Source organism: Vombatus ursinus, unplaced genomic scaffold (assembly GCF_900497805.2).
Source record: "Vombatus ursinus unplaced genomic scaffold, bare-nosed wombat genome assembly UNPS02014841.1, whole genome shotgun sequence".
NCBI classification, from domain to species: Eukaryota; Metazoa; Chordata; class Mammalia; order Diprotodontia; family Vombatidae; genus Vombatus; species Vombatus ursinus.
The window spans coordinates 30492158-30516317 of NW_020954619.1; the positions used below are offsets into that span (position 1 = coordinate 30492158).

A 24160-nucleotide genomic window follows, 5' to 3' on the forward strand; every position below is an offset into this window, starting at 1 on the left:
TGTTGCATATATTGTCATACTACCTATCTATCTAACTATATGTATGTATTTATATATATTAGTTATACTAAATGGTTTTCTCTCTCTTTTTAATCTTTGCTGCATTTAGCTAGGGGCAGCTAGGTAGACACAGTGGATAGGGTGACAGGCCTGAAGTCAGGAAGACTCATCTTCCTGAGTTCAAATTTGGCCTCAGACACTGACTAGCTGTATGATCCTGGGCAAGTCCCTTATCCCTTGCCTCAATTTCTTCATCTGTAAAATGAGATGGAAAAGGAAATGGCAAACCACTCCAGTATCTTTGCCAAGAAAACTCCAAATGGGGTCATGAAGAGTTGGACATGACTAAAAATGACTAAATAACAATAATGATAACAAAAACATTTAGCTCAGTGGACGAATTAACAGAATTGATATATTCAGAAACGAATGTGACGTCAAACAAAAACACCAATAATAATTATATATTTTAAATGAACAAATTAGACTAAATAACAGCTTGAAGGTCCTATCAACTGAGTCCAGTCATTAGAGGAACCATTCTTATGTCCTCTGTCCACTTTAGGACATAAAGAAAACTGGCAAATGATTGATGGCTAATGGTGTTTGGCTAAGGACAAGATTTTTAAATTTTGATTTAAAAATATGGAAAATATGCTTTTAAAATACATACACACAAAAGTGTATATGACAATTTAAAAAAAAAATCCTCCCACACTTGCCTGCAGAAATGCCACACTTTTCTTCCTAACCAGAAATGGAAAGTGATTGATTAAAATCCTGTGGGTGGTACAAAGCCTTGACTAGGAATTTTGCAGCAGCACTTCTGCTGCTAGCCTGTTAGGAGTCTGGAAACCATGGTAACCATGGTGGGAAAGACACCAGAACACTGGCTCCTGTTCCACAACTGCTGTGCCAACTGGAATGGAGTGAGCTATTGAATAGCTTAATCGCAGCAACCCTTCTACCCATTTGCTAGGTTTGCAAGACTGCTTGTCATTGCAATGGCATCTCATTCCCTTTGATACGTAGGCAAAATAAATTATTTCCATAAACTGGAAAAATAAATGCATGCTTTGGCAAACCAAAAATTTAATTTGGTTTTATCCCAACAGCTACAACAGAGGTCCCAATAGCAAACATTCATTTCACTAATATGTGTGCTCAGTGAAAACATTTACTTCAAGGACTGTTGCAAAGTGTCAGTATGCTTTTAGAGCAGTGAAGAAGCAGTAAATAAGTTTATGGGTTTAAAAAGAAGAAATCATTTGCATGTCATTTTAATGCTTTCTTTTCCTTTTCCACCAAAGTGGCTGAGAATTCATTAAGAATTCTAAAGAGGTCCTATCTGATAATTCCTGCAAAGACCCTATAGCCAACCTCAAAGTCAACAAAACATGTTTCATAACAGAGGCAGCCCTCAGCAAATCTGTGAAACAGACAAAGCTTGTACTTGGCACCATTCCATTTCTCCTTTTAATGATTCTCCCTCCCAAGTGCCTTGGGGCCTTTGTGTAATGGCTTGGTTACTCAGAACTTCCCACCATGTCTCTGTATTAAGACCCACCTTCCTGCTTAGACAGCATCTCATGATCCAGACTTCTAGAACCCTTCTCCTTACTCCACTGCCCTATCAAAGTATTTTTGTTTCAGGTTTACTTCAGTTTAACTCTCTCAACCAAAGAGCAATCTAATAATCTAATTAAGGTGTCACCAAATGAAGTGATCTCAAAGCATCATCCCTTCAAGGGATTTGCATTTCTGCAGAGGACTTCTAAAGCAACTTTTTTTTCCCTCTGAACATGTGACATAGTCTGTCTGAGGAGTTCTAAGAACTATTCTGCATCTTATAGTCTTAGGAATGCCTGGATATTAAGAGGTAAACTGATGTATGGTCATACAGTCCATATGTGTCAGAAGTAGCACATGAACCCAAGTTGTCTGAGGTTGAGGCTTAAGCAGACCCTCTATCCATCATGCCATGTTTCCTCTTAGAGAATCTTTATGCTCAAAAAAATTATTCCAGGAGCATTTCTGACATGAAGGTTAGATAAGCTAGGAGATATTTTTGGACCTTTCTAGCATCCACCAAATCACAATTCCATCTATCAAATACTTATGTTCACTACTCAAAGTTCCAATAAAACACCCAAATAAGTTAATTAAAATTTTTTAAACTTCCTTTTCTCTTTTTTTCTATAGTTACCTACCCACAGATACTACTTACAGCTTAATAAAGGATTTTCAGCTTTTGTATTTTAAGCTTCCATTGCATCTCATCATTTTCATTATAGCAACCTCCTACTTTCTTGACTCATAACCTTTTTTGGTTATTATCTTACAGACTCATGGAAACATGAAGGATATTTTTCTCCAGAATAATTGAAATATATCTCAGTCTTAAAATATGTCATCTTGAGGTCTTGCCTAACAAAATTCTTCCTCTTAAGTCTTATATAAGTTATGGCACTTTGACCTTAAAAGAAGTAATGTGGAGACTAATTTGATGTGTGTGACAAGGCATGAATGTATTATTGTGAAGTAACATTAGACTCCTTTGTCCAAGGATATTGCTAGAAGTAAATATCTTACTTACTACTTTGTACAGTAACAACATCAAAGAAAGTACAGAAATGTATTTTAAATAAAGCCAGAGAAAAGTAAAAATTTTTTCTCCAACAACAAGAAATAACATTTTGTATAAATGATGCAACATTGAAGTCAATATACAGTGGGAAAACTAATTTAAACATGAGGAAAAATGGAATTCAGTTCTCAAATTCACTTTTTCTATGATTAACATCTGTACTGGTTAACAGTCTTTCCATAAATCTCTAGCGCCCCTCAAATAATACTCTTAACAGTCAACTAAAGAACTCCTTTGGCTCCTTTCAGAAAATACTTAGATAATTATCTCATTTCATCACCACAAATCCTCATGAAATACACAAATGAAAAGTATTATCCATTCTACAGATGGGAAATCCAAGGGGCAGAGAAGTCGTGGCAGTTTTGCAAGCATATTTAGTAAAACAATGGTGAAGGTCTCCTACCACCCAGGAATAGTACTCTCCCCTCTCATTCTTGACTAGATTGCCAATAAAGTCTAATACAATAAATTCCCTTGAGGGTGGATATTTTCATATTTACCAGAATCAGTTCTTTTGCTCCTAATTAAATTGTCTCTTTAGTGTCTCACATAGATTTTGATTGTGTTGCCTGTAGGCTTTCCTGCTTTTTAAAAACTAGAATGTAAGCTCCCTGAAAAGTGAGACCACCCTAGGGGAACTAGTTTAGTGCCAAGAAGCTTACAGGAATTGAATATATTTAATTTAATTGCTTACCAAAAGGGCACCACGAAGAGCACTTGATTTAGATTCAGGACCTAGGTTCAAATTCTGCATCAGGCATTCATTACGGTGGTGTAGAATTACTTGGTATGAGTAACAATTTTGATATGGTTTTGTTTTGTAACAGCAATGGTCAAGTATAAGTGCATCTATGAACACTTGGTTAATTCAGAATGTCTAACTCTGACTAGATGAAACTGGATTAACCTGACTTCACCTTATTTAGTTCTCTGTCAAGTGATCAGTTTCATTCCATACACACGTTTCATTACCTTCTTTATTTTTAGTTCTGTGTTTTTTAAGAATAGATATTATGCGAAGGAATCATGCAAAATTGTAGATCTTCAATGACTGTTAAAGGTGTTGCAGTGACTGCTTGGTGTGGGGAAATGAGGCATTTCAAGGATCATTCATGTGACCATAAGTACATAAGGAAAGTAAAAAATAGAAAACAACATCAATAACTGACAAAATATTGCTTCCAAATAGCCTAATTAATCTAATTAATCCTCACAGAATAAGCAAAAGTTTTCAGAAAGACCTGGAAGCTAGAGCTGTCATCCAATTCCTCTATAGTGTAGTATAAATCTCTTCAAGTTTTAAGAACATTGAGAAGACTGGTTTAAGCAAACAAATAAAGACTCTGCTAACCATTGCTAAAAAGAAAAAAAAATCTTGACATGGTCAAGACAACACAAAAAGCAGAATACAAAAGATTGAGGGGAAAGTCATTTTTACTGAGGAAACTCTCATTTCATTTGAAGTTATACAAAAACAAACACAAAAATTCACTAATCAGATTGTAAAACATCCATGCCCAAAAGACTTTTTCCTTATTGAGAGGTTGATGAGCCCTGACAGACTGTTATACAGAGAAAAAGAAGTGCTTCAAAATTCTTGAACCAGTTCTACTCTCTATTGTCCTCTTCTCTTGGTCCCTTTCCCCCTTATCCTGTGGCTAAACATGCCCTGTCAAGCCTCAGCCTTGGATTATTCCCATCAACTGCTGCCTTGTTCCTGCTGACATCCTGCTCAGTCAAGCTGAAGAAAATCAGAAAACTGTGCAAACTAGGTCCACTAAAAATTTGTCACATAATCTCAGCTGGGTCCTCACTGCAGCAAGGAAATCCTTTTATACCTCCCTAATCAACTCACTATCTCACTCACCACAATGGCTTTTCAAAAACTTTTCATTCCTCCTCCAATCTCCCATAACTCACCTTCTTCTGCCCTACTCTCTCAGCTGAGAATCTTGCCTCATATTTCACTGAAAAAAATTGATGCCATTCACCAATACCTCCCTCTTCTTCTCTTTGCCTCATATCTTATCACTTAGGTGCCCTCCCACACTTTTACTCCTTATAAACATGATGACATAGCCCTTCTCCCTGCCGAGGTCAATCACGCTACATGCAGAAGTGAACTCATTTCATCCTGATTCTCCAGCAGACTGCCTCCTCTGATCTTCAACCTTTCCCTGTCTACAGACTTCTACTCTACTACCCACAAACAGGCCCATGTCTCCCCCACCCTCAAAAAACCATCATCTGATGTCTGTCCTTCCTCTTTAGCTAATGTTTTATATATTTCCTCCCTTTTGTGGTTAAGTTGTTCATTCTACCACATCCTTTCCTCCCACTTTCTTCTTAACTTTCTACAGTCTGGTTTCTAACTTTGTCATTTAACTGAAACTTTCATCACCACCCAACTAGATTGTAATAGCTTCTCATCAAGTCTTCCAGCTTCTGCTCTACCATCTCCTCAAACAATCCATACTTTATACTACATAAAAATAATTTATATGCATTGATCTGGTCATGTCAATTCAATGGCTCCCTAGCGTCTACCAAGTAAGATTCCAATGCCTTTGCCTGACACTTGCTGCCCCTTCATATTATGGAAACATTCAAACTTTCAAGCTTTAGCTCACACTATTCCCCTCTACAAGTTCTGAGTAGCAGTGAGGCACAGTGGAACTAGAGTTGGCCTCTAAGTTAGGAAAATCTGGGGTCAAATCCCACCTTTGACACACACACACTGTCAATGTTCCCATGGGCAAGAAATTTACTTCTCTTTTCAGTATTCCTAGGAAATTCCCTAAGGCTACAAGTTAAAAAGAAGGTGGTGAAGTTGAAGAGAAGATGCCGCTTAGAATCACAGAGAAAGTTCTTCACCAAGAGCTCTCTACCTATGAAATCTCATACCTCTATGTTCCAATCTTAACCCTCCCGTTTCCTGAGAGCTCCTGCTAATACTTTTCCCTATGTATCATATATCTTTCTCCTTTGCCTGATGAATTCCTTTCCATTTTTTAAACCCCATTTCAAATGCTACATCCTCCCATAAGTCTTCACTTATCTTCTGACTGATAATGACCTCTCCCTCCAGATCCCAAATAGCACTTTGTTTGATGACTCCCTAACTCACTTAGTATGCAATACTATGTGATAGTCATTTGTGGTGGTGTCTCATTCCCTCTATTAAACTGTGAGCTCCAAAAGGGCAAGGATGATGTCTCAGTTAAAATTTCACTCAAGCCCCAGCACAGTGGACATTATGAACACAATAACGGTTTCACAAATTCTTGTCTGATTTATTGAAATAGAACTCTTCAAGTAGTGTGAGGAAAATTTGTAGTCTTTCAAGAAGCAACTGAAGAGATTTTACCAAACAGAATGAAGTTTGATGTTCAGGTTACTAGGAGGAAACACATATAAACCCTTACCCACACAGAGGTATACATGATCACACTTAAAAAAAAAAAACAAAAAAAAAAAAAACTAGTTACCTGACAACATATGATGAATAGGGGTAGCTATGTTAATGTCCTGGAGATGTTTTAGTGTCTCTGTGTGAAAAAGACGGAGAGTAGATCCAGATGTGAAGGCAATCCAGATGCCAACTCCAGCAACTGCCATGTGTGAGATCACCATTCCCTCTTCTTGATGGGCCTCTAGGTGGTTCTGATAAAATGAATGACAAGAAGATAAATGAAAAAAAAATTAATGCTCATACAGCTTTGTCATATGGCACTTCTAGAAACATAAGTTTTCTGTAGATTCTTTATTTTATATTTTTCTCCTAAGAAGTTGGTCCCTTGAAAATACATATTCATAGGGCTCTAGGGAGTATGAGTTATTAGTATGCAATACAAAGTATGTAATTACATCTCCAGGATACTCGGCAGGCACCTTCAATGATCTAATGAATAATTAAAACTATTCATCCAAGGCCATCTCCAGTTATCCCGATCTATATGTTGCCACTGGACCCAGATGGTGCCAGAGAAGAAAGTGAAGCTGGTGACTTTGCACAATCCTCCCTTACTTAAATCCAATTCATGTGCATGTCATGGCATCACCTCCCTGATATTATGGTCCTCTTTGCAAATGAAGGTGAAGCTGGGGATTGCTCTCAAGGCCTCACATTTTAATGAGGGGAACAACATGTAAAACAACTATGCAGACACAAGATATATGCAGAGTAAATTGGGGATAATCTTAGAGGTATGGCAGGATTCTTGATGGGACCTGTAGGAAGCCAGTGAAACCAGGAGGTAGAGATGAGCAGGGAAAGAATTTCACATATGGAGGGTCAAGCCAGTGAAAATGCATGGAGTCAGGAGATGAAGATAAGGAACATGAAGGAGGCCAGTGTCACTGGATTATAAAATGTGGAGGGGAGTAAAGTGTAAGAAAACCATAAAGGTAGGAAGGGGCCAGGTTATGAAGGGCTTGTAATACAGAGAATTTTATTTTTGATCTTGGAAGTAACAGGAAGCCACTGAAGTTTGCTGACTAAGGGGGTTGGATGTTGTCAGAATTTTATCACTAAAGACAGTTCTGTGTCTGTTGGAAAATTAGATTACTGAAAGTTCAATGTAATCAAGCTACTGCTATTACTTTTTTTTATTTCCAAAAGTTGAAAGCCCTTGGTAAAAATTAAAAACTGCTTTACAACCATAGCAGCATTCTTATGTGCTTCGAAAGTTTATCCCATGGAGCTTTCACAGCTCACAGAAATCATCTTGAATCCCAGGAGAGAGAGAAAGAGAAAAGGTCAAAATTCCAAATTCCAAAAGAAGCCAGTGGCTGAGACCATAATCTGGGCTGGTCTGTGGGCTAGCACCTGGCAAGGAAGGGGGGAGGAAATAAGAGGCAGCACAGAGAGTGAGAAAAGAAGTCATACAACTGTTTAAAAAAATAGTACAGTTCACACATATAGCATTCTATGTTTATAAAACACTTTATAATTATCTTCTGAATTTTTCAGCAACCCTGGAAGGTAAGTAGAACAGGAATTATTCCTGGTACACAGGCAAGGATACGGAAGCTCAGAGAGCTTAACTGAATTATTTAAAAGTTTAGAGGGAGCTAATAACAACTGGGACTCAAACTTCAAGTTGTCTAACTCTTAAATCCTAGACTTCAATCAAACTGTCACCCATGATTGTCTAAAATAGTCAGTCCTAGCCCATTTTACGTTGACCAGAAATTAGAACACTAGTACGTTAAAATTTATACATATCAGATTCTGAACCCTTCCTTCCATCTTTCCCCCCACAAAAAAAACCTTCAAAGAATTACAAGATAAAGCCCAAATTCCTTAGCTTGGTATTCAAAGCCTTACAAAAAAGATCGTGTTTCTCTACCCACCACTTGTCTACAGGAACCTTTCATTTCACCTAAACTTGTCTATTCATTGCTTCCTGAACACACATTCCTACCTCTATACCATTGTCCATGCTGTTTCCCATGCCTAAAATAAAAGTGCCTGTTCTTTGCATGGCTAAATTCCATCCTTCCTTTAAGATTTAGCTTAGATACTTACCCTATCATGACCCAGAGCCAGCATGGTATAATGGAACAGGGAAGAGATTTGGCATCTGAGGATGTGTGTTTGAATTCTGACTCTGCACTTACAATTTTTTTTTTTATCTGGGACAAGCTCATTTAGGTTCTGGGCCTCAATTTCCATATCTATAATATGAAGGGTTTGAATTAGTTGACCTCTAAGCTTCCTTTCACTTTTATATGTATGATGCTATATAGAAAAGACCTGGAGGTGTTAGTGGATTGCAAACTCAATATAAATAAAAAGAATGACATGGGGAGAAATGAGAATGTCACTTAGATTGCTACCTTAGCTTCTTCTTCACCTTAGTGCTTGAAGAGTTCCAAACAAACTGTACAGAAACTGGAAGCTCTCTCCAAGTGCTGGAGCAACTGCGAAAGGTTCATAGGTGCATAGATTTTTGCATTGGAAGAAATCTCATAGGTCATCAAGTCTAATTCCTTCATTTTACAGTTGACAGAATTCATCTGAATCTAGAGATTAAGTAACTTAACCAAGGCCACAAAGGTACACAAAGAACACAGGTTCTTGGACTCCAAATACTCTGCACTTTCCACTCTATCAAACTGCCTCTTTGTCATGGAGGCACTGTGAGACAGAGAGAGAGAGAGAGAGAGATTTAAGCTGGGTCTTCAAGGAACAACAGAATCTAGGCAAGCAGAAGATAGGGATTTTATTTCAGGCACAGGAAATAGCATAGACAAAGGCATGGGAGGTGGGAATGTGTAATCAAGAAGCAGTGAGTAGATCAATTTGGCTGAACTGAAGGTTCCTTGAAGGATAGAAGTCAGAAATAAGGTTTGAAGAAACAAGACCACCTGGATGGCTTTGAATGCTAGGCTAGGGAACCTAGGTCCTCTAACTCCAAATCCAGTATCTTTTTTTCTATGTGAAATGCTATCTTGTCTTGTTTCCTCCATCTCTATTTTTGACATTGATTCTTGGAGCCCAAGTATAGGACTTTACATTACTGTTATTAAATTTTATCTGATTTGGCTCTTCATTATACCCTGTCATCAGTCAGTCAACTAGTACTTATTAATGCTAATGAATGATTTGACTGCTGAAATCTTTTTGGCTTTTCTTTCATCCACTGTCAGATGTCCTTCCCAGGTTTTTGTCCCCTGCAAATGTATAAGTCATTGATAAAAAGGTTAATTAACACAAGGTCAAACACAGATCCAAGGAACACTCCATGAGAAATCTCCCTTCCAGGTTGACACCAACTTTGGGTCCAGTCATTCAACTGAATACACTCAACCATTCTATCAACTGAACTATATAACTTAAAGCAAAAAAAAAAATTGAACTATTTCATTTCTATACAGAGATGGTTCTCCTGGAATATAATCCCTCCTCACTTCTGCCTCATAGAATTTCTAGCTTCCTTTAAAGCAATGCCCCAGTACTTCCTCATCTCCCCTCTCTTCCCCAAAACAACAAAACTATAAAATTTTATATTTATTTCCATATATGTGATCTGCTCCCTGCCCCATCCTCTATCTCAAGAAGAATCCACATCAAGTTAAATGTAAGCTCCTTGAGGAAAGGGGTTGTTTAATTTTTATCTTTGTACCCTCAGGGCCTCCCTAGCCCAATGCTTTTGCAAAGAGTAGGACATAAATACATGTTGATTGAATTGAACAGAATTAATCATAATAATATTATTCATAACTTTTATGTAAGACTTAAAAGTTTTCAAAGTACTTCACATATTTTATCTCATTTGAGCCTGACAGTAGTCTTTTGAGGTAGGTTCTAAAAGTTATTATCCTCACTTTTCAGTTAAGGAAGCTGTGGCTTACAGAAGTTATATAACTTGTACATGCTCACACAGTTAAATATTAGAGGAAGGATTTGAACCCAGATCTTCCAGAATCCAATTATTTTCTCATATAAATGAAAATAATTGTAAACTTATAAAAACCCATGATGGTGCTTAACAATCTTGTTTTTAAACTTTAAAATCTTTAAATTTCCCATTATGCAAACTTTATCATATTTGCATAATTTTCCTGCAGAAACTAGAAACCAAAATGCAAATTTCATATACTTAGTTAGTGAAAATGAATGAATGATCACATTCATGGCTATAAGGAATCCCTGAATTGCAGACTTTGTTCTTATTTATAGAATGGTTCGTGCCTACTACTAAATGACTCATTATGCACAAAAATTAAAATAAAACCATATTTTTGAAAAATTAAATTCCATCTTGATAACTGAAGACAAGTATATTCAAAGGTGACATAGTGGGAAAGCAACTGGATCTAAAGGTAGGAGAAACTGAGATCAAGTCCTAACTATGACACTAATTTTTTGTTACCTTTGGCAAATAATTTATCCTTTCTGGGCCTCATTTTTCTCATGTGCAAAACACAGGGGTTGTTCCTCAAGTGATAAATAGTTAAAGGATATAAGTAGGTACTTTTCTAAGGAAAAAAACCTGTTATTAATATGCACAGGAAAAATGCTCCAAATCAGTAATAATTAGAGAAATACAAATTAAAGTAGCCCTGAGGTTGTATCTCACACCCATCAGACTGACCAAACTGACAGCAAAGGAAAATAATAAATGTTGGAAGGGCTATGGGAAAACAGGCACATTAATGCATAGTTGGTGGAACTGTGAATTAGACCAGACATTCTGGAAAACAATTTGGAACTATACTCCCAAATTTACTAAACTGTGCATATTCTTTAACCTAGGGATATCTTTACTAGATCTATATACCAAACAGATGAAAAAGGGGGAAAGGATCCATTCATACAAAAATATTACAGTAGCTCTCTTTGTAGTGGCAAAATACTGAATTAAAGGAATGCCCATTAATTTGGGAATAGCTGAACAAATTATGAAAAATGAATGGAATGGAATGCTATTGTGCCATAAGAAATAACAAAAGGGATGAAGAGAAACCTGGGGATACTTATATGAACTGATGCAGATTGGAGTGAACAGAACCAGGTAACAATTTAATAACAATAATGTTGTAAAGCCAAACAACTTTGAAAGAATTAATAAAAAATTTTTAATTAACAGAAATCTATTTTCTCCCCTTCTACCCACTCCAACTGAATTTTTAAAAATCCTTTTAAACAACCATGTATAGTTAAGCAAAATGAATTTCTAATTTACCCATGTCAAAAAAGTATGTATCTCAATCTTTATATCTCTCTCAAGAAGTAGGAAGCATGCTTCTTCATCAGCCCTTTGGAATTGAGATTGGTCAAAATATGCTGATCAGAATTCTCAAATCTTTTAAAGTTCTTTGCCTTTATGATGTATCAATTCATTGTATTATTTGTTCTCCTGGTTCTTCTTACTTCAGTCTGAATCAGTTCATACAAGTCTTCTCAAATTTCTTTTTGAAAGGCTTAAGAACTCAAATCAATGCAATGACCAACCACAAATTCAGAGGACTAATGATGAATAATGCTCCTAACAAAGAGGTGATGAACTCACAATGCCAATGAGACATATTTCTGGACATGGCCAAAGTGGGAATTTATTTTGCTTGATTACGTGTTTATTGCAAGGTTTTTCCCATCAATGGGAGAAGTTGTTGGTGAGAGAAAATAAATGCCTGTAACTTGGAAATAATTTTAAGAAAAAATAAAATGCTGAAGTAGTACACTTTTGAGTCCATTCTAGCTCTAGATTCTAAAAGATATTTTTTGGTGAAATTTACTATTTTAAGACAATTACTCAGCAATGATAACAATCTGGGTTATTAGAGCTCTCTCTTGGTCTATCTTCCTTTTTCTTTCCCTTCCTCTAATACATTTCAGGAGCTTACCTAACTACACTTTCCTTTCAGGTCATTTAGCAATCATCATGAATTCTCCTACAGAATTCATCAAGCTGGAAAGTAATCTCATAGTCAAACAGTTATTCTATCAACTGCATTTTACTAATTGATATAATCTCCCTACACATTCCCCAGACCAAATAAAAAAAGCATATGGGAAAAATTCTGCTGCTAAAGATTGAAATTCACACACACACACACGCACACACACACATATACACACATGGAATAAACATATTTTTAACATTTTTGTTTTTCCTTTTGTAACTTTTGGGTCAGAGCAATTAATTATTAAAATACACTGATAAAATTTTCTTATTTAAAAATTCAACAGTCATGGTATTTTTAAATTATTATTTTTTAACCATGTTGTTAAAACAGTGTTATATTGAAAACATAGTGTTAAATTTTAAACACAATGTGTTATACTGGATAAAGGGCTAGCTTTCAAGACAGGAAGATATGAGTTTAAGTCTTATCTGTCACAAATGCTAGTTGTATGATCTGGGGGAAGTCATTCATTTAATCTCTAAGTGTCTCCTGGCAATTCTTTAAGATTAAATTTTACAGATGAGTTACTGACCTCTAGGGAGTTTCAAATACTGATGAAATCACAAGTCTGAGTTCCCTGCCCAGCCACAAAAAATACAAAAGCAAAAAACTGCCAAAGTAAAATAGAAAAAGCATTGCAAATGTAACAAGCTACAGTGGGTTCATTATGATAACTAGAGAAGTTCACTTTGAATAAACGTTCCTGGAATCAGACAACTGAGGGAGGAGAGGAGATAGGATAAGCAAGAAAAACAGGAGAAAGACAGACACAGAGAGAAAAAGACATGGTACTATGGAAAGAGCACTGATTCAGGAGTCCTGGGTTCAGATCTCATTTACAACACACTACTTGTGTGACTTTGGACAAGTTACTTAATCCTCCTGGGTCTCTATTTTCTCATCTGTAAAATGAGGGAGTTGGACTAGATTGCCTCAAAGGTCTCTTCCAGCTCTAAATCTGCGATCCTGTGAAGGAAGCGGGAAATTAAGAGTGGGAACCAAAAGGAAGAAGAAAGAGAAGAAGGAAGAAAATAATGAAGGAAGAAAGAAAGGAAAGAAGGAAGAAAGGAAAGGAGGGAAGAAAGGAAGGAAAGAAAGGAGGAAGAAAGGAGGGAAGAAAGGAAGGAAGAAAGAGAAAACATTCTTTTTATTCATTTTACTTTGGAGATACCAGTAGCACTACTCTAGGCAGGCTCAGAAAAGAGAAAGGGGATAGTAAGTTTAAATTGAAAAGTCTTGCAGTAATCAATTTCAGAACGAAAAATGTGTACCTTGCAGCAAGAAATAAGCAGCTTGAACAAAATTATCAGACTTTTCTGGCATGAGCTATAGTAACTCCTAGCAGACTTTAAAGTGAACATCCCATGTCTGGATTCACAACGTGAAACCATAGGAATAGAAGCAATTATTCAGTTAATTTGGGGGGAAGCTTTAACCTGAAATTTCCAGGAAACTGAAGCTAATTTGTTTTTTCTTGAATTAATCAGCTAGCAGCACAAATTTTAAGAAAGAATAATTTTTTAAATCCCATCACCACCTTAAAATCACCAAAATACCCCTCCCATTATTTCTATTTATCAGAAATGTTACTTTTTGTACATGATATTATGTAAACCAACTGTATTTTAACATTCCCTTAGAACTTCACCAGCTCCATATTATACTGAGAATAAATTTATCCTAAAGCTATTTAGGGCTTTGAATATCAGATCAATGCTTTTGAAATCATTGATAACAACTTCTTCTACCTCCCTTTCCACTCATCCCAAGTCCATTTCATTTTCTCAAACCATTCTTCTTCTAACTCTATAGCAGCTCTTTTTATTGGGCATGTATCATAGAGTCAAGTCTCTCCAAAAGTGGAACTTAGCATGGCCTGCCACTGTTTCACCAGTACATTGTAGAATTGGGATCTCTTTTCAGCATCTCTTTCCCACAACACAGGGGAAATTCAGGCATAATTGCAAATCTATGTCTCTGTGCCAAGAAGTGAACCACAGTTTCTCAAGCACAACAGGACCAACACAATGAAGCTGGTTGTTCAAAAGTCAAGGGGCCAGGATCTTGCTATCCTTGACGATAAAAAAATTGCTACTTTAAGTAGTAGGAGAGTTTTATACAGCAGGTTTATGGTTGAAACGATTTTATTACTTCCACCTTCTTAGCCAAATTTTAAAATAAATTTTTAGATTATCTAAAAGTAAATAGCTGATTCTGAAAGTGTTAGAATTTGGGAAAACATGACTAGAAGAAATAGCAACCTGTAAATGTCTTGGTTGCAACTAAAGAAATATTTTATTTTTATTTTTTAAATACGTGTGTATATATATATTGACATACACACACACATATATATTTTTCATTATTTAAATTTCAATAAAATATAATACCTTCAGGGCAGGAATCATTTCATTTATCCCTTGGTACTCTTAAGTTTTGTAATCAGTACCAGAATGTGCTTGGCATATGGTATGAGCTAAATGAATGCTTTTTGACTAGCTACATAGTGGCTGCTCAATAGAGGGTTGTCGAATAACTGTTGGTATTAAATTTTTTAAAAATGAAGAATTTCACTTGTTTGTCACATTTTTGCACTGTAAGAGGAAAGCACAATCTAGGCAGATACAAAGGTAATATCTTGTTCTAAAAAGACCATACACTATAAAGGAGCACAATATAGGCAAACACAATGCATATGGAGTGATGGAAAATGTTATCTACATGCAGAGAAAGAAACCTAAACGCAGATTGAAGCATACTATTTTCTCTTCTTTTGTTTTTTGTTTTTTCTTTCTTGTGGTTTTTCCCTTTTGCTCTGATTCTTCTTTCACAACATGACTGATGTGGAAATACGTTTAATATGATTGTACAAGTATAATCTATATCAGATTGCATGCTGTCTTGGGGAGGGGGGAAAATTTACAACTCAAAATCTTATAAAAGTGAATGTTGAGGGGCAGCTAGGTGGCACAGTGGATAGAGCACCGCCCTGAAATCAGGAGGACCTGAGTTCAAATCCAGCCTCAAACCAAACACTTGACGCTTACTAGCTGTGTGACCCTGGGCAAGTCACTTAACCCAATTACCTTAAAAAAAAGTGAATATTGAAAACTAAAAATAAATAAATAAAACAATGAATATGGAGATAGAAGACTCAAGGCCAAGGTCATTTAGTAACCAGGGCTAGTCATAGGCAAGTCACTTCCCCTCTTTGTATCTAGAGGCAGATGGTGGTGCAGTAGATAAAGTATTGGGCTTGGAGTCAGGAAGACCTGACTTCAAATCTAGCTTTGGACAATTATTATCCATGTAACTCTGAGCAAATCACTCTACTTTTGTTGGCCCCAGTTTCACCATGTAAAAATGGGGAAAATAATCACACTTGCTTCTTAGGGTTGTTGTGAAGATCAAATGAGTTAATATTTGTAAAAAGCTCTTAGCACAGTACTGAGCACATAGTAGACGCTATATAAATGCTTATTCCCTTCGCCTTCCCTTTGAACCCAATGGGGACAATATTATATGTACTACCTACCTCAGAGAACCATTTGCAAAAGTCCTGTAGAAACATGCTATTATTATTCCAAGAATTGTATACTGGAGCAGGTGGGAGAGTGTAGAAAAGGAAAAAAACTGCTTGAAATAAGACTTCATTGTTACTCAGAACACTAATTAATGATTATATAATTGAAGAAGAAAAAGAGTAGGAGGAATAAGAAGGGGCAAGAAGCATGATGATACATACTATTCTTATACTGGGGGTTGTTCCTAGTAATTGTTTGACAAAAGAAAAGAATTTGAATTTTTAAAATTTCCTGACCCATACATGAAGGAAATTTGGAAAATTAGAGTAAATTTGTCTTCTTGCAGTATGATAAACTTTTATGACTGAAACCCCATTTATGTATAGGCTGCCTTCTCATATGACTTAATGGACTGACCTCTAATGAAGGGGAATATGGGTTATAAGGTATTATGTGGTTATAAGCTATTGAACAACTTAAGAAGAAAAATAAATTATTCATGATAAGCAGTGGAAAAACTGGTAGGTAGGACTAAGGTTCCAGTTTCAATTTTTCCACCAACTAATCCTGTGTCATTGAACAAGATATGTAGCTTCTTTCCGGGACTCTATTTCCTTATCTATTAAATGAGGGGATTAGATTAGAGGATATCTGAGATTCCTTCTAATTCTAAAACTTGATGTCAGCTGGTGATACAGTGGATAGAAAGCTGGATCTGGAGTCGGGAAGGCCTGAGTTCAAATTTTGCCTTAGACACTTACTAGCTAGATGACCCTGTGCAAATCACTTATCACAGTGTCTGCCTACCCTCCCTCCTTTCCTTCCTTCCTTCTCTTCTCAGATATAGTATTATTTAATTGGTGCAAAGAATTTCCATATAGAAACTCCTTCCACTAATGTGGATCTTTGACTTGCTGACTTGCCAGCTAGCCCCAAGAGGTGATGTTTCTAGCCCATGGTCACACAGCTAAGAAATATATTTAATCTGAAGTCTTCTTGACTTCTAGGATAACTCTCTAGCCACTATACGATACTGCTTCCTTTAGTTTCAATCAATTCAATATCCCCATATCAAGCATCTATAATATGCAAAGCACTATGCTAGGAACTAGGCAATATAAAAGGATAATTAAGATACAGGCCCTACTCTCTAAGCACTTGCAATCTTTCAAGGAGGATATTACATTATATAAGTATTGTTGTTGTTGTTGTTGTTCAGTAGTTCAGTTGTGTTTGACTCTTCATGATCCAATGGACCCTACTGTCCATGAAGTTTTTGTGGCAAGGATAGTAGAGTGCTTTGCCATTTCCTTCTCCAGTGGATTAAGACATACAGAGGTTGAATGACTTGCACAGGGTCATACAGCTAGTAAGTGTCTGTGGCCAGATTTGAACTTGGGTCTTCCTGACTCTAGGCCCAGCATTCTATCCCTCTATCTGCTGAGCCATTTACCTGCAAACTATATATAGGATAAACAGGAAATAGTCAACAGAGGGAAGGCACTAAAATTAAGAGGAGTTAGGAAAGGCTTCAATACTTTAAAGACTCAAGATTTTGTTAGTGTGGCTATTTCCCTCCCCTGATGTGGATCACAAATTCTCAATGACAAAGTAGATGGATTAAACTAGATGGCCACTAAAGTCCTTTCCATCTCTCAAATTCTTTAATTTTTATGACCTACTACAGCCATGAAATTTATCACCCAGTTGTCAACCTGGCAATAGGCTTCTATGAATGTGTAACTTTGTCCTTGGGCCATAATCCATCCCTAAATCTAAGCTTAAAAACCAGGATCACCTTCATAGCTCTAAACCCATTCCTTCTCCTCCCCTACTTTCTTCTTTCTGGCAGGGAATGCCCAGTTCATTCTCTGTACTTCTCTACATTTTTAGCAGCCTTGCATGGCTACTCAAACCTCTCCCCACCTTTCCTGTTCCCTTTTATTTGTTGCTTTCCCTCATCAGACTATAAAGTCTTTATGTATAGCCACTGCCTTTTTTTGCTTGTATTTGTATTCCCAGTGCTTGGCACAGTATCTGCCTGGCACATACTAAGCACTTAAAAATGTTTTGTGTATCAATCTATCTTTAAATCAACCAGGTTCAGAATTCAGAGTCACCTAAAACTTTTCACTCTCACCAACTCTACACCCAGTCCACTGTCAAGTCCAGTGAACTGTACTTTCTGAACAATTCTTTACTCAACCCCTCCCTCTTTACCCCTATTTAGGCCCTTAGGCTCTTATTACCTCTCATTGGTATAATTGCCAATATCCTCCATGTAGGTCTCTCTACATCTAGCCTCTCCTCTCTCCAATCCATCCTCCCCACAGCTGTCAAATTGATCATCTTAATCTGACCATGCTATCCCAACCCCCAAATGAAGTTTCAGGTGTTGTCCATTGCCTCTAGGATAAAATATAAACTTCTTTGTTTGACATTAAAAGCTCTATACAATCTGGCTCCACCTTATCTTTCCAAATAGTTCACAACATTACCACTCTACATTCCAACCAAGCTAACCCATTTGCTGGTTTTCGTAAATAGCATTCGATCTCCTGTCTCTATGACTCTCTATAGGCTATCCCCCAATGTCTAGAATGCTCTTGCCCCTCACCTCTCCTGTTTGGATCCCTAACCCCACAACGGCTCATCTCAAGTTCCAACTCCTTTAAATGCCCTTTTCTGATTCCCCCAATTGTTAGCACCTACTCTTAAAATCACTTTGAATTTATTTTGTATATGTTACATATGTCATATGTTTTGTATTGTTATTTTGTATACATTCACTTATTTTAAACATGTTTTACCCCCAATAGGGGATACACTTGGAGAAGTCACTTCCCTTTTCTGGGCTTCAGCTTCCTGTAGAGTGACAGGGTTGAACTAGTTGTCTTCTTATTTACATTCACTTTCGTTCAGATTGTTTTGCTTATTTGTTTCAGAAAATTGTAGAACTCATAGAACGTGGGTCCCTTGAGGGCAAGAGTTATCTCCCTTTTTTTTATTTGTGGCCCTTCTTCTAGCACAACATCGGGCCTCTAAAAGGTGCTTTATAAATGCTTATTGCTTAACTGAGTTGGAAGAAGATACTAATAGAAGAAATATGCACTGCCTACATAATAGTACCACAATTATATAGTTTTAACATGGAATATAATAAGGATAATAGAGTTTACAAAATACTACAAAGAAGCTCAAAGGACGAAAAATTATTTTCAAAATGGAAGCTGAGGTGAGAATCAAGGAAAGTTTTCTGGAGGAGATAGCGTTTGAGTTGGGACTTAAATATGTTCATCAAGCAGAGATTAAGGGAAAGAGCATAACATGCCCCAGGAGGTGACATGAACAAAGGTACTGGGGTGTACTGGATGAAGGATGACAAATAGGCCAGAGTGACAGAAGTGAATGCATTAGAAGAGCATTACAAGGCAAGAAAGATAGAGAGGACGGTAGGGTATAGAATCTTGAATCATAAGCTGGTAGAATTTAGACTTTGGTAGGTAATAATAGTTTCAATAAAGGGAGTGGCACACTCTAATCTGTGCATAAGGCAGATTAATCTATCAGCATGGAGAATGGATTAGGGAAGGAAGACATAAAACTCTAATGATATCCTAAGCTACAGAATTTTAAGAAGTTGTAGGCAGTTTAAATTTAAAACAATTTTTTCTGTAATATCCAGAAATTTCCTGAAATAAACAAAACAAATAAGCAAAACAATCTGAACAAAATTTTAGAGAGGAAATGGAAATGAGAGGGTAACCAGTTCAACTCTCACACCCTACAGGAAGCTGAGGCCCTGAAAACGGAAGTCACTTCCCCAAGGTAAATTAGTTAAATAATAACTGGGAGAACACAAGGATCCCAGGTCTCCTGACCCTGGTCCAATATTCCTTCCCCTCTATATACCATTCTACTTTTCTATTATAATGCATATATTGAATACCCTAATCAGTTTAGAAAAATCATTTGCTAGATTTTGGTTTGCTTTGAAACCCTGAAAGCAGCCATCTAATATTGATACCTACGGCTCCCAAAGGAATCAGGCAGAGGGCTTTAAGGAAATGGAATAGGCTTTGTTTCTGCTATTAGTTACCTACTGGGAGAGGCTCATAGGAATGCATTTTTCTAGAGTCATTAATTGCATTGAGTACAAAAATTTTAGCCAAGTTTAGACTGAACAGTAGGAGAGGGTATTATGCAGGCCAAGGAAACTTACATATTGCCCCCCTACTCCCCGCAAAAAAAAGAAAAAAAAACACAAAACCAACATCTATTTTTGTAAGAATATTTTAAATAAATTTTAGAAGATATCAATATTAATCATTATATAGCCTAATCAATAGGGTTGTGATATGGGGTGATCTCAATCATTTATCAAGTACTTTTGAAGCTCTCTCCTTCAGACAAGTGGCTTTCTGATTTCATCTGTGTTTGGGGAGTATCAGAAATTGGTGTCCTTTACTTTTTTTTTTCAGATATATGTTCATTGGGTTTATTTCATTGCATAATATAAAAATAATGTATTAAAAATAAGTTACCTCTACAGAATGAGTTTCAATACTGATGATAAAAACTTGTCCACCGGATGCTGCCCATATTGTGTCTTCCATCATTAGTAGACTTCTAACTGGTAGGACACCTAATTTGACCACTTTTTGAGGTTCAGAATTCCAGGATCCATCTTAAATGAAAAAATAAAATAAAATCACAGTCTAACCCTAATTACTGATGTAGTTTTGTTTTGTTATTCGGGATGTGGGGGTAGTGAATTAGACCATTCTGTCAAAGAATCAAAACTAATTTTTAATTGACATTAGGATATATTTATATTTGGTGGATGGAGTGGGGTTGAAGGGACATACCTGAGCTTTTCTGGAAATCACAGTACTTCAAATAAAGTAATTCATTCACACTAGAAATACCTAGAACTAATAAAATTTAGAAATTGACTTTTTCCCTATTCTATTACTATGCTTTATTTTATTCTCTCTAATCATACTTCATGTTCAGGATTAATTCACAATACAAAAATCATTAGCCTAAGAGAAACTGTTCTCTTTTGCTTAATTTGCTTTCTTTTTTGCTGGGTTATGGGTAATGAGTATTAATAAAAGGTTGGTCACTGAGTACTGAATTATTTTGGCCATGAAAACTTTTGAAGGTCATCTCTTAAATGAGAAGGGGTAACCCTTTAGGTCCATGGAGAAAGAACTCTGCTAATGAAATTATGGACCTCTGGCAGCTCTACATTTGAAAAAGGGAGTAAGTGAGTATTTTAGGGTAAAAGATCCCTCCTTATAACTTCTGCATGATGGCAAGAATAACAATAATAACATCACGAATAACTGAAACATGACTAAATTTAAATATATATATTTGAAAATATATGTAGCATATGTAATAGCATAAGTAGTAGTTTAGTAGCAATGCCCCCAAATAGAAAAAAAAATCAAAGCTGTTATTCCATGTAAGTTCTAATCATTAAAAGGTAATATGATCTAGAATCATGACATCTAGAGCGTGGAGGAATCTTACTAGTCTTAAACACCTAATTTTACAGAGGCCACAAGATGTAAAATATCTTGCTAATATGTGGCAAGCCCATGTTCCTTTGACTCCAAATCTTGTGCTTTTTCCATTTTAAAATTTATTCATCCATCAATCAACAAACTAAGCATCTAGATGCAGAAGATACAAAGACAAAAGTGAAACAGATGGTTCTAACTCATTCTTTGATTCTATATATTAAGCAATCACCAAGTTTGGTCTTTTGATGTCTATTAGATCCGTGGCTTTTAATGACAATAATGTCAGTCAGTCAATAAACATTTATTCAGCACCTACTATGTGCTACGCAGTGCTGGAGATACAGAAAAAAGCAAAAGACAGTTCCTGCTCTCAAGGAGCTCACAGTCTAATATGGGAGACAACATGCAAACAACTATGTACAAATAAGCTATGTACAGGATAAATTGGAGATAGTCAATAGACAGAAAGCACTAGAATTAAGAGGGATTGGGAAAAGCTTCTTGCAGAAGGTAGGATATTAGCTGGGACTTAAAGGAAACCAGGAAAGTCAAGAGGTAGGGATGAGGAAGTTGAATATTTCAGGTATGAAGGACAGTTGGTAACTTCTGGAGTTTAGAGATGGAGTGTCTTGTGTGAGGATTAGCAAAGAGGTCAGTGTTACTGGATCATGGAGTATGTGAGAGATGGTGAAAGGTGTGTAAGAACACTGGAAAGGTGGTAGGGTGGGGGCAGGTCATGAAGAACTTTGAAGGCCAAACAGAAGATTTTATATTTCATCCTAAAGGTGATAGGGAGTCACTGGAATATACTGAGTTGGGGGGTAGGGAGGAGGGCCATGAATTGCTAAGATCTAACATTTTGAAAGATCACTTCGGTAGCTGAGTGGAGGATAGACTGGAGTAGGAAAAGACCTGTGGCATTACAATTAGGTCAGCAGATTGTGGCAAATGGTTTTATTAAGGGGTAGCATGATAGACTGGAAAGAGATAACCCTGCAATCAGAAAACCTGGGCCAGATTCCAAGTCTGGAACTTATTAGTCATGTGACCAGAGTTAGGAAAGTCTCTCTCAGTCGGTTTCATCACTAGTAAAATATGAATAAATAACTCTTGTCTTGCCTACCTTATGGGGTTCAAAGATCAGAAAAGATCATGTACATCTAAGGGCTTTGTAAACTACAGTGTGCTAGGCAGATACATAATTTATTATCATTGTTAATAGAAACAATATTATCTACTTCTCTTCAGACTGTTTTGCATCATTTGCTATGTTTTTCAAAATATTATTGGCAATTCTCTCAAGCAAGAAACTCCAGATTAAATAACTCATAGCAGCTTATTTAAAAAAAATTAAGGCAGACAATTAAACTTGGGGTGCAGGGGGTGATATTTACCTTTTAATTTTGGCCGTAAAAATAAAGTGATACTGTTTCAGTCCACAGGCAAATAAATGATCTGAGACATCTCACAATTCAATTAAATTCAATTCCACAAACATTTTAAGCCCCCACCAGAGATGCAGAGCAGAGAAAACTGATCTTATCTATTTCCTGGGAGAACTTTCACTTTTGGTTTGGTTCATGGTTATCCAATATAGTATTGGCATTTAACAGAATCACAGAAAAGCCAGAGATGGAGGGGATCTTACCAATTGCTTATTCCAACCCCCACTATTTTATAGACGAGGAAATCAGAATCAGAGGAAAGGAAAAGACTTCTCCAGGGTCACACTGCTAATAACTGCCTGAGCTAGGATCAGAAGCTGGGTATCCTGATTCTCAGCCCATTATATCCCCTACTATATCAATTCCCACCATACCTTTACTTTTTCAAGATGACAGTTATAAGAGAAATAAATGGACATGTAACTGAAGAAAATCTGTAATTAGACTATTTTAATCTGATAATTTTCCTTTTATTATAAAATCCCATTAAAGTAGGTGGTTGGAACACTGTACATGACACATGAATTAAAGATAACATGAATTCCTAGGGGGAGGGAAATGGGTTTCTATGCCCTTTTCTCTACCCAGTGATTATTTTATAGTGTTCTTAAGTGAGTGATCAATAACTATGGTTTACTAGAAAGTGTTTGTGGTGTCAATCAGGTTAATCGAATAATGGCATGTGAGGCCTTCTAGAGTGAAAATTAAATTTCATGAGCAGAAAAATTACTTGAGCATCATAAAAAGGATTATCAAGGCATGAAGGATTATTCCTCAGAAAAATGTGAAGTAGAAAATGTTGCCTTTAGTTCTCCCAGACTTCTTTCCCTCTATCTCCTTCCCCTTTATCCATAGAATTACCTTGTGATGCTTCCCTCTTTTCCCCTCCTCTATCAACATCTACACTCCGAAAAGGATCAATTAGCCATCCATTTCTTAACTTCACACTACAAAGATGTTTCTCTCCTCCCAGGGGTAACTATTTGAAGTCTTCTCCTAGGCTGTGTAACGGAAGATTTTATCCACTAGTAAAAAGATCTTCACAGCCAAAAAAGGCAGTGAGTGCTGTATATAAGAAGGCAGAGGATTCTTCTGGACCTCCATTAAATCATGCTACATGCAGTAGGTGGCCACTCATTCTGCCTATATGTAAGATATCTATTGGCTTAATACCTTTTATGCCCTTCCAAGACCTTATTTGTTCATTTTCAAAGCTTAGGAGAGAGAAAAATAATGAATAGTAACATGACATTATTATAGAAAAAGCCTGAGTCGCAGAAAGGATTCTCATAGGCCAAAGTCCCTAAATAATGACAAATAAAAGGATAGAACTGACTACTGTTCGATTTGTCATCACAGCTTTAGGAAGCTTTGATCTGACTTGGAATATGTAACTGACTTGTGAATCCATCGCTTCAACAGTTTAGCATTTTGGTCAGAGGGGCAAAATGCAGCCTTGCCAGCAATTCTCCTTCAAAGTGTCTCCCATGAATGTGTTGAGATAATATGACATTTTTTGATAGATTTAATTGCAGAAATAGCATGTTTTCCTTGAATATCAATAGCAAGCAAGACATAAAATAGGGAGAC

At 36.5% G+C, this 24160-nt stretch overlaps 1 protein-coding gene across 4 annotated transcripts in view; it reads right to left on the reverse strand.

Moving 5' to 3' along the window:
* Positions 1–24160, reverse strand: part of ARHGEF10 (Rho guanine nucleotide exchange factor 10) — a 224582-nt gene that overhangs the window by 15703 nt on the left and 184719 nt on the right. For all 4 annotated transcript variants that reach the window (XM_027840416.1, XM_027840417.1, XM_027840418.1 and 1 more), the window contains 2 exons: positions 20136–20278; positions 6139–6313 (listed from right to left, as the gene is read on the reverse strand). In XM_027840416.1, the coding sequence (XP_027696217.1) occupies positions 6139–6313; positions 20136–20278 (318 nt within the window). The remainder of the gene's footprint in view (positions 1–6138; positions 6314–20135; positions 20279–24160) is intronic.